The 12,611-nt window shown below is 32.7% G+C and overlaps 1 protein-coding gene across 2 annotated transcripts in view; it reads right to left on the bottom strand.

Annotated features, from left to right (window-relative positions):
• The window catches only part of LOC127281591 (COUP transcription factor 2), a 120,050-nt gene that overhangs the window by 52,611 nt on the left and 54,828 nt on the right, over positions 1–12,611 (bottom strand). For both annotated transcript variants that reach the window (XM_051305362.1, XM_051305363.1), the window contains exon 3: positions 3,272–3,823. In XM_051305362.1, the coding sequence (XP_051161319.1) occupies positions 3,272–3,823 (552 nt within the window). The remainder of the gene's footprint in view (positions 1–3,271; positions 3,824–12,611) is intronic.

Here is a 12,611-nt window from a genome sequence, read left to right as displayed (position 1 = left end):
GGAATCAGAAACTCAGAACAAGGGGAAGAAGAAAAAGAATCAAAGAAATTGTAATATAATTGATCACGTATATTAATTAATAACTTCCAATATGAATCTCAAGGAATAATGTAGTTCATTGTTAACAACAATTAACAAAAAATCGGAATACCGCTTTTCTTTTGAAAAGAATTTTTGGATAATTATTTTTATTTCTTTTTTCGAAGATGATCGGTTAGGTCAAGTTTACGTGTATAGGTTCCAGATGAGAGATTATGTATACTTTTATTCATCGCTGTATATATATATATATATATACATATACACTTAATTAGATCGTTGATTCGATGGAATCTATAGCCGAAACTAATACAGAGAAAGTCCTACATGTGTATCAAGTGTAATGTGTGGGTTGGTAGGTGCTTGCTGGTTGGGCAAGGCAAAGGGAATTGCATTGCATGCCACATAATCGTGGGAGTGTTTCCCATCAAGATACACGTAGGTACCGCACTCGCTGTAATACCTTCTCGCATAAATATATCTACACCGTGCATTTACGCGCCTAAGGGGTGACCAAAAAAAAGGAAAAATACAATCCGAAAAGAAAAATACATTCCCAAAAGAAAAATCCCCCAGAAATGTAAAATACCCAAAAACTGAAATCCACAATAAATTCAATGACAAGAATATAAAAATTATTAATACTGACCTAGATATATTATTACGTTTCCTATTTCTAATATTTTTATTAAATCACTTTAATTAAAAAAAAATTAGAAAAATGAAAATTACTTATTGAAAGAAATTGATGATTGAAAGAGTAACTTTTCAATAATATATAAATACTATAAAGAAATATCAATGAATTATTTATCTCTAGATGAAAATAAATTTCACGATAATTGGCAGTTCTAAACAAGGGTGTCTTGAGCGACAGCTGTTATACGATACGAATCGACCACCGGGTATGCAACGTATATGCGCCTTGGAGAAAGCTGAAGAGCTGAAACAGCCGATCTAGCAAAGCTAAATGTACTTTATGCACCGTGCCCTCGTTCCATCGTTTTATCCGAACAATTAGACACGTGATCCGCATCTACGAAGTGCTTGTATAAAAAAAAATTCGGTTCCTGAAAGATGCCCTCGACTATAAAGTGCGAGAAGATTGTTGCAAAATTGTCGATGCTCGCAATGTTGGATTTCCCTTTGTCATATACAAGAAATAATGCCATTCGAATATAGTATCTTTAATCAGAAAAAAGTTATCACAATTGAAAAAGTAAAAAATCATAAAATAATTATGATGAAGAATTATAAAAGTTTCATAAAGCATTATTATGACAAAAATTATTCGTAGGAATTATTATGCGAGCAAGATCGTAATTATGAAAGGAATGAGAAAACAAGATGTCCAGGAAGATATGCCCAGAAAATTAAGTCAGTTTGTGTATATAAAGAAACTAGACACTTTTGCTGAAAACCCCGTGTACAACTTGAGTGATATTTTAACGAGTTCTATAAGATAACCCGTTGATGGTATCGTGCTGATAACGCAAAGATAGAGAGAGAGAGAATATTACGTTGAAAGCATAAGAGCATTTCCCGGGTATATATAAATGCGTGAGGATGCTGCACTTAACTCATTATATCTAGATATGATGAGAACGAAACTGGAATTTCAATTTAATACCACTTAATATGAAAACAAGTAGGGGAATTTTTTTTTAAAAAATCCTCTATAAAAAAAAGTTTATTTATTTTCATTCAACTTCTCAATTTTTCCATTGTTATAGTCTTCTCCCCTTTCAAAGTTGTATAATACCACATAATTCCTGACCCTAGTCAGAATTCCAAAGGGAATTCCGTGGCCAATGTCTTTAATGATTTAGTATACGAAAAGCAAAGAGAGAGAGAGAGTTCACCTGCCTACTGGATATATCGAAGAGACAACACCCTGGTATGTACTTGATACACGGTCCAAACTTGACCATGCGGATCGTGCGCACCAAAATCTCGTCGTGTAGGAAATAAGAAGAAAAGAATGAAAGGAAATAAAATAAAAAGAAAGTTGAAAACGACTAAAAACGGAGGTAGATGAAAATAAAAAGGTTACAAAGAACCCCAAGAATCGTGAACATTAGCATAAGCTAAGCGCGTCCATATAGCACGGAAATAAATAGCCCCCCCATTGGTTGCTTCGAAGTATTTTAGCATAGACCCTAAAAACGGTTCCACATGTATATATATACGTGTGGTCCATTTGCGGTGGATTTCGCACACGTTTTGCGTTTCCGAGATGAGGGTGCTCAAAATCAGAGAATGGGGTAGATGGGCCAAAAGATAGCTCTCCTTGAGCTCCATTCGGACAGGATGTGCGGTTGTCATCGGACTTGGAGTTTAGAGGAGTATTGTCTACAACCGCTAACCAAATGGAATGTATTGTTCTGCATCTGTATAGGTTTAACCTTATACAGTATCGCCTACTGGACGACAGCTCGTCATGATGCCATCATATTGTGTTGATTAGACAATCCAGACTTTCTCGGTTCTACCTAGGCAAATAACAATTCCAACCGGATAGTCTTACGGAGCATCAGCTATATCCTTTCTTCCGACATTGACCCTATCTGCTTTTTGATAGTGGACCCACACTATTCGTATTTCCACCAAAATAACCTATGTATAAAGTTCAATACATCCAGTTTTACTATTATTACCTTAGTTTCTAAGATTAACAACAAATGGAAACTGTAAAAGAAAAATAAAGGCGTATCAAAATAAATTAGATTTTATTCAACAATATTGTGACAAAGATACAATTGACTAGGTACAACTAAACCTAATGGAACAACTAATCTAATTTTATCTTTTTTTTTAAATAAGGTTCTGTTCGGTATGATAGAATCACTCCTAAAAAATCACCTTGTAAAATCAAAAACAAATCGTCTATCACATTCCTGACTAAAAACCTAGACCCAGTGACCCTTTAATCCGAACCTGTTGGCTTCTGAAAAAATTCCGGAATATAAAATTCGTATCGATTTAAAAGTGAAATCATTCCTCTCGGAATTGAATTCCAACAATTCCCGAGGTGCACGACCTCGCGAGTCAGGTGGATCAACCGGTTTATCTTGCGCGCGTCCTAAATCGTCTAAATAAAAAAAAAAGTGCCAACCGGAAATAGCTGATCAAATTTTGCAATTATTGATTAGCATTGATGTTATTGTACTACATCCGTAGAGTGTTGTGAAATAAAAATCAATTTTTGGAGCACCGACTGTCAGAACCTTACCTGTGGTAAATAGAACGATGGCCTTGAGACAGCTATATTCAGCTGAATCCACATGAAGGGCTTTTAGTTTTTCCACTTGCTCCTGAAAGATCCTGATATGATCCATAAAAGCAACAACACGATCAGCAGCCATTGGCGATGCATGTAGTCCCGCGGCGGCAAGTAGTGGTGCCACATGAAGTGGCATTGAACATTGACTTGCATTGAGTACAAAGAGTTCACTCCAAACTAACCTCAATAGTGCAACTTGATCAGTCACCTGAAGATCTGGGAAGAATGGTATATTTCTTGCCCATTCAACGGCGGAAAATAATAATCTTGCTGCTAATTCGCAAATATTGTCTATTCCCATAATGTTGTTTGGTTGCATACATTGTCCGTATCTCGACGTTGGATATGGCTCCGCCCTGAGTAGTAGGCTGATATAGGACGACAGGTACGAGTGTCCATTTAAACTTGCGCATGCCACTGCGTCACCGTTCGTCAGTGCGAACTGACCTGGTAGTCCCGGAAGCGATGGCTGCGAGGGTGGTACTCGCCCTCTCTGCACGGCTGTAACATAAATTAATCACTCGGTTAGATCTTCATTATACACTGACAAGGTAAGTTCTTCTGATCAGAAATATATTCTCTTTTTGCATATTAACTAATATTTTGACAATAAAATTTGATTATTTTTTAAATAATATTTTTTTTAAGTAATCAAATTGGTTCATTTGGATGATGACCCGAAGAACGAAAATCAAGAAATTGTAATATAATTGACCACGTATTTTTATTCAGTAATTAAACTGGATTATTTAGATAATGACCCAAAGAACGAAAATCGAGAAATTGTAATATAAATTACCACGTATTTTTACATTCGAATTAAAATTTAAAAAATTAAAATAAAGATTATTTCTTAAGTAATATTTTTTCAGTAGTAGAACTGGATCATTTGGATGATGACCGGAAGAATAAAAATCAAGAAATTGTAATATAATTGACCACGTATTTTTGCATAAAAATTAGAACATGACAATTTAAACAAATTCGATAATTTCATAAAAATTTCCAGTAATCAAACTGGATTATTTTAATGAAGTTCCTAAGAACAAAAATCGAGAAATTCTAATATAATGGACCACGTATTTAAATATTAATATATTTACATATTCTTAAGGGAAAATCTACATTTTTTTACTTTCATTATTTTTTAGTATACATTTATTTTGTCTGCATGTCCCAGTATCATTAAAAGTATCATTTAAATATCTTGTGAATTATATTGAGCGCCATGAATATCTATATTCTTGTTTAAAGATATATCTATGGAGTCATATGCAAAGTTTTAGTGTTTTATTAGAAAATTATGCAGTCCACTATATGGTAAGAGCTATAATAAATGTCAATAACTGTCTCTTCTATCACCAGTGAAATTATTATTGTACAATCTCACGCAGTGAACATCTCTCTTTAACTCGTTATAATACTTATTATATCTTATTCTTAATCCAGTTGTAAATATGTAATAATATTTACGATACAACATATCAGTTAAGCGTTCACGCGAGAAACAGTTCTAAATCGCACCTTCATTTATATAAATAAATATTTATAAGATAAGGACACTATCAACCTTTTTGTAAGTAAACAATCTTGTCGGTTGCATTTGCCGCTACTCTCCTTTAATACCTTTATCAACGCAGGACGGTGAGTTATTGACTTGGGACCTCTTGGAGCGAAACGGCGATTGATCATTAACGTGTTTCATTATTCAAGGACATTCAACCATCACAGAACCTTCTTTCTTTCATTCTTTCTATTTATCTGTCGGCATTCCCTCTTTAGAAGAGGAACCAAAACATAATTTTTTTTTTAACCTCGAAGAAAGGATTTCTCCTATTATTAAAATGGCTCATTTAACTCGATGAATGTACGCGCATACGAGATGATGAACAAGCTAACTAAATTAGATCCCGAAATAACTATTAAAGAATTTAAAGAATGTGCATTGAAAAGTCTCGAAATATTTACCAACAATGGTTTACGATTTTTGATAAAATGTCATAGAGATCTTTGATCATCAGTTGATTAATCGTATGAAATGGGTCTTTTAGAAAAGATACTATTTCTATTGTTTTTTTTTTTACTATTTTGTTGCACTAGCTGCTATATATGTAGGAAACACTCTGCGACCGAAAGTGTTCGAGTTGCAAACAGCGTTTTCCGTGTATCTCTTTCTCTTCGTCTTCCTTCTCCTCCTTCTCGCGAACGTGTTTAAGGTCTCAGGGGGTCCGCGAAGTCGTCGATGCGTGACTGCATCGATAAGCACAATAGAATACAATGCCATGAGACTGACAATAAGAAAATCCATTCTTCTGGTGGGATTCCCTATTTGAACAAATTCCTCCCTGTGTTCATGCAAAAAAAAATCTCTTCCTTTCTCAACTAAATTTCACTGTATTTCGTGATGTTTTCTGATATCCGAAATTGTAATTTGTCTTTTGGAATCGTTGAAATCAGAATTTCCAAATTTGGACAAAAATTACTCAGATCTCCGTTATTCGCTGACAAGAAAAGTTCTCCTAATCAGAAATATATTCTTTTTTTGCCTATAAATTAATATTTAGACAATTAAAATGGATTATTTTTTAAATAATATTTTTTTCAGTAATCAAACTGGATCATTTGAATAATGACATGAAGAATGAAAATCTAGAAATTGTAATATAATTGACCACGTATTATTGCATAAAAATTAAAATTTTACAATTAAAAAGAAATTCGATTATTTAAGTAAAATTTTAAGAATAAGAATTTTCTAATTTGGATAAAATTAGAAGTATTTTTAGAACCAATTCTTTGGTCATCTATCTCAACACAACTGTTGGTACGATGATAAATATCACATATTATGCTCTCAGAACTTCTACATCTGGTAACTGATTTTGCATTTAATGCCATTTAGTGAGCCTCTAAACAAAAATTCAAGGTAGAGAGGATAAAATTGCACTCAATGACGCCTTTTGAATATATATCTATGGGAGGATCAGAAGAAAACTGTCCCTTGTGACGGTTGACACAATCGACTTGAAAGTATATATTTTCAGTAAATTGCGTTTCAAGTCATGCTCCTAATAGCGAGTGGGTGTCCATACAGTTTTGCAAACACGTGTGCGTTCAAGTATTCCAGGGACACGTGCATGACTAGGAAGTCTTTTAAAAGTCATCCTCTTAAATGAACCATTTATAATTGACATAAGCAGAGAAATATTATTTCGATAAACTGCGCATCGTTAAAGGAGAAAAATCTTCTACCAATATTGTTATATTCCTTCATAAAAACTTCCTCCAGCTGCTTCTTCTTCTTCTTTATTTCTTATTGCAATAATGTTTGTACATCGCTTTTGAAAATAACTAAATATTTCGTGAGAAAATATTTATTAATTTATATTCTAATCAAAAAGTTGATGAAATTGTAATTTTACATTCTCAAAGGTAAAAAAATTTCATCATAGAAATTTTTGAAGAAGAATCTCTTCATGGATGAAGGAAAGCAAAATGAATAGGAATGAAGAGATCTTGACAGAATTAGTGCTTCATTAAAATGGAAACTATTTTGAGAACGTAAATATCTGCGTAGAGAGGTAATTGACAAGTGCCTTGCATCTCTTTCTTTTTTTGTGATTTAAAGTCGTGTCTAGTTCCGACCTCGCAGATTCTTAGGGCGCATATATACTCTCTTACAACTCTGGGAAGAATAAGTCTTGAGTCGATACACCCGAGTCGAATATATAGGCACCCTGCTGAGAGACTCTGGTTGAATTCCAACCTCAGTCCCGCGTGCTGCTATATAACGAAGCAACTTTTCCACTCTGGTATAATATGTTTCTTTTCTTTTTACTTATTAATTTCATTTTTTTCCTTTTGACTTTGTTCAATTATTATTTAATCGTCTGCTTGTCACGAAATTTAGACTTCTATTTGTAGTCTAAAAGGGAAGAAGAACTCCGAATAGGAAATGTAATCCAAATGGGATATTTAAACAATTAAAATAAATTCGATTATTTCCTAAATCATATTTTTTTCAGTAATCAAGTTGAATCAAGAAATTGTAATATAATTGACCACGTATTTAAATATTAATATATTTGGATATTCTTAAGGAATAATCGAAGATATCCACATTTCAAATAGGAGAAGTAGAAGTCCTCCTCTCTCTTGTAATTAACTACCATCTTCTAAATATTATTGGTGGAATTTTTATCAAAACCAAAATAAAAACCTACCCCAATTCAGAGGGCTTTTAATTTCTAATTAGATTTTCAAAAAAAGGAGAAACTATTTTTTAGTTTATAGTTACTATTTGTAATCAGTTGTTGTGTTTTTGATGTGATTTTCATTCTGACATGTGTCACACTTCCTGCTTTGTATAAATTCTCATTGGACTTTCTCTAAATCTTTTTTTTTTGTGTGTGTGATATACATAACTCCAACACGGTGTCCAAATGCCAGAGGGAATGATTACACAATGACATGTAGACGACACGCGAAATAAGATAAACTTGTTTCGGAACATGCGGGTGAGAGCGCATGTCTAGATGCAAAAGAGATATTGGAATGATTCATTGACTTAAGGGACATTGTTCTTTCTTTCGTTTCATTCCTTCTATTTTCTGATATGGGTGCTTATTCTTATTCCACGAATAAAATTGATTTATATAAAAAAAAAAAATGTTAAAAGTTGTGATGATGGCAATGATTTTAAAAACAGTCATCCCAACCGTAATTCTCCTCTACACTTTTGCCGTATATGCAAATGGCAGATGAAAACGATGCCTTGCTAGAGATAGCCTTTTCGAATGTCTCACCGTTATAGACCGCACATTCTGGATTATATCGAGACCTAGGCATTGCTTTTATAATAGACTCTACGGTCAGAAACAGAGAAAGAGAATAAATAGTTCAATATATATATATATAAGAGAATTTCTTCCATTACATTGGGGAGAAAAAATAACACGCGGAAATCTATTGGAATCTGCCAACAAATTTCAAACCATTATAGAAGAAGGAATAGCGAAAGGTATTTCACTAACAACTTTATTCATCATCTAGAAAAATGTTAAGTCCCACACCTATTAATGCTGACTTTATATCCAATTCCATTAACCATATAAGGGTATAATTTAAATAATCACTAATTAATAGTTTAAACAATTTACCATTTTTGTTTTATTTTACATTTAAATTAAACCGGTTTATAAAAAATATATCCGAATCAACACAACTCTCATTCCAAGTCATCAAATTTTACGATATCTTTGCGGAATGAGTATTTTTATGGTATAAAAATGTTTAATGACTCAATTGAGACGGGGTTCAAAGCCCCCATTAAAAAAAAAAAAGATATCAGATAGTTTTCTTTGGATTTTCCTGGTTGTACCACACGTGTCTATGTATTGAAAAGTCTGCGCGTTTGCTTCTGGCGATCGAGAGGCGCATCATTATTATTTCCTCTTGGTGTTCATTAGGTGCCGCGATTTGTAATGTTAAACTAACGCCTGAGACGAGAGAAAAAAAAACTATTGGACGTGCAAAGAAGCGCACGAAGATGGGATCCCAGCTGCAGAGCGCGCGGCTTTGGCGCACCCGGAGAAGTGAAATTAGCATGATGCAGTTCCCGATAGCGTCGACCCCGGTTGCATATGGCGCGAAGCTGAATATCGTGTGTATATATATATATACGGTATGCAGATTTGGTACCGTTAACGCTATGTATATACTCACTACCGCGGATGCTCCTCACGGTGGTAGTCACAAGTAGCTGAATATATATCGTGTGACGTCGGATCTTACACCCAGAGGCAATTCTAATACAGTACTATATGTATATATATACTACTATACGGTACTCGAATCGAAAAGCGAGAAACACACTTTGACCAAGAAGCAAAACTTCTTCTTCCTCTTCTTCTTCTTCTAGTGATCGCGCGTGAAAACACGATTCATCCCCTTCTTTATACTATACTAGCTCTGATCTACGATCAAATCCACGTGATCATCAGAAACGATCGAGGAAACAGTTACGGTAATAGTTATTTTCATCCTGATGCGTGATCCTCGCTATTGGAACATTGTTGTTGCCAATAATGAGTTTTCGTATCATATTCTTTCTCTCATAAGAGTGAAAGAGAGAGAGAGGGGGGGGGGAGCGCAGTTATGTTCAAATAATAATTTACGAGGACTTACATCAAGCGAGTTTATTACTATCCACTTATATGGATCATTTTAAATTATCCTTGCGGAATTTGATACAAGTCAAAGTTGTTGTTGAACATTTTGGATCAACTGCTACATGAATATAATTAATTTGTGATAAATACAAATTTTTTTTTTTTTGCTTTAAAGCAGACGTCCGTTTGCGAATAATATAAAAAATTTTTAATAATTTAAAAACAAAAATTGTTGTTTTTAGTTAAATAATATTATATTATTAAATGCAGAATTTTTTTTTAAGAATAAAAATGAGTGAGAAAAAAATAGTAAAGCGATATGCCAATCTTTTTTGAGTTCGCAAAAGGACGTTTGTCTTAATTAAAATTTTATTAACTATATATAAATGCTTTCGTTTCTGTCCGTCTTGCAATATAATTCAAATATTCAACCTCTATAAGAAAAAAATTATTTAATTATAACAAGACAAAAAAATTGAGGTTAGAAAACTTGCAACTTGCATCATTTGCCCTTGTGTTTACATTAATGACACAAAGGCAAGATTTTAAATTTTTTTCCTTATATTGATGTTTTGTAAATAAATATATAGATAATAAATAAATAATCAATTTCTTTTAGTTACATAAAAATTTGATAATTTTAAAAAAGAAAAATTGACAAAACTCGTGTACGATCGATGTAGGCAGGAGGTGCGAACGAACATAGATTGGAAACTCTATGCTTAATTCGTAGCGTCAGGGTTGAGTAGTCGAGATATATATTAATCCATCTAGCACTACTGGACTTGTTAGAAATTTTGACCCGATTAGTTTCCATTGTCTCCACTCGTTATTTGTCATAATTCTCGTCAACTACCGCACCCTGCTCTTGTGAAAATTTAGTAACTTTATAGTAACTTTTAATTTTAACAATTAAGTCACTAAATTTTTACTAGAGCAGGGTGCGGTAGTTAAGGAAAATTATGACAAATGGCAAGTGGAGACAAAATTGAAACCAACCTCAGCTAAAAATTTTAAGGCTGTTTTACAATATTTTTGTTTGTACATCTTTATAACTTCTGAACTGCGCCAATAGACAAATTTCCCAATCAGGGTTCCACTATCCCAACTCGACATTTGTCATAATTTTCGTCAATTACCGCACCCTGCTCTAGTTTTTAGTAACTTTATAGTAACTTTTAATTTTAACAATAAAATCAATAAAGTTTCACTGGAGCAGGGTGCGGTAGTTGACGAGAATTATGACAAATGGCAAGTGGGAACTTTGGCGAGTGAAAACCAACCTCAGCTGAAATTTTTTAAGGCTGTTATATAATACTTTTGTTTACGTTGGCAATTTTAAAAATTCCCCAGAAAATAAAATTACTTGTTACGAAACAATGATAAATGAAAATTTGGTAAATTTATCCAGTGGGATATTTAGGAAACTGTTGGAAACAGATACAGAGAGAGAGAGAGAGAGAGTAAAATCGAAATATTTTCTACTTTTCTAATTTATAATCGTTATATAAGATAAATTAAAAGCTCCTGTCATACATATTGTTGGCATTCTAATTGGAATAATTAGAAAACAACACTATATAGCTCATAAAGAACAGACTTCATTGTTCAATATATAACTAGAACGTTCGTATAACGGTTTCAGTTTGTTCCTACAATTAAATTGCATTTATATTATATGCATAAATTAACTATATAATTAGGAAAAAAAATATTCAATTTTTACTACATACAATGAAATACTAAATTAAAGACTAGTTAAATTTTAAATTTTATTTTTGCAATAAAACTATGGTTTCTTCAATATGTCTTCTAATTTACAAAATGATGAAAAGGAAAATTTTTTCAAACCTAAAATCCAAAATTTATTTTTAGATTGATAGAAGCTCCAATCATAAGAAAGTAAAATAATTTCTAAACTCTGAATATGATTACTTTTTGATTGTTTTTTTTTTAAAGCTACAGGATAACTTTATATACTAATTAATTAAGTTTTGAAAGAAAAAAAAAATTTCTTCTTTTTTCCCCAAAAGAATGTACATTGGCAAAGTATTCCAATTACGAGGCTGTGATGCAGGTGCAATAAATTTCTGAATTCAACTCTCTGTTGAGTCGAGAGAGGGCTGAAGGATCGTAAAGAAGCACGCGGTGCACTCTATATGGCGCCCAATGCATTCGACCATGACCATGGAATGAAAGCCCGAAGCGACACGTCTTTTCTCGATTAAATGTCTTTCGATTAAATTTACAATATCCACAAACCAGGAACGAGACAACGACGACGACATAGTCCCTATAATATGCAAAATTCAATGCTGTCTGATCTAGTATATATATATATATACACTTATAATGACGGCTTGATTGCTTCTGTCATTTTCAAGGTCAAATATTCCAATATTATTAATAGAACGTCTCGCAGGCAACTTCATTCATAAATAAACCATATTTTCTATAAATAATTTAAAAAAATTATAGAATATAATTTTTAATAGTGGGGAAAAATTTTAAATTGCGGTTAAAATTAAATTACAAAATCGAATGAAAATAAAAAAAAAGGGAAATCCCAACTGGAGCATTTTGTCTGGTATTTAAAAAAAAATGGTTTCTTTTCCCTCTGGACGACCTCCGCGGATGATTAGATGGCACGTGGATATTTTATCAAAGCGTTAATCTATAAACGTTTAGTTATTAATAAACTGCGCTAAGTGATTGTTAAAGGCAAAATAAAAAAAAAATTGCCAGCAGCGAGAAACTAATATAAACATTGGTATACTTCAGCAAGTAAATTAATTAGTATCAATCTTTCTGTTAATTAATTTTGAAAATTAACATGAAACTCTATATACTTGTATATAATAATAATAATTTAGTTGAAAATTTTTCTTATAGATTCACTTTTTTTTCGTTCAAAATCGATAATACTTTCCCTTGTTCTGTATTAAGGAGAAACATAACCTTAAAACTGAGAATTTTTTTTTTAACAATTTAACGCACACAAAATTATAATTAAAATTAATTGCAATAACCTATTGGGATCAAAATCACGCGAAACTGACCCACCCCTGAGCCTTCTTGTGACAACCATCTTGGTTTTTTATCTCTTTCTTTAACATTAT

Source organism: Leptopilina boulardi, unplaced genomic scaffold (genome assembly GCF_019393585.1).
Source record: "Leptopilina boulardi isolate dan_hultmark-lab unplaced genomic scaffold, ZJU_Lbou_2.1 LbouV2_273, whole genome shotgun sequence".
Lineage (NCBI taxonomy): Eukaryota > Metazoa > Arthropoda > Insecta > Hymenoptera > Figitidae > Leptopilina > Leptopilina boulardi.
The sequence above is the reverse complement of the archived record's forward strand: the minus strand, read 5'-3'. Positions and strand labels throughout refer to the sequence as shown.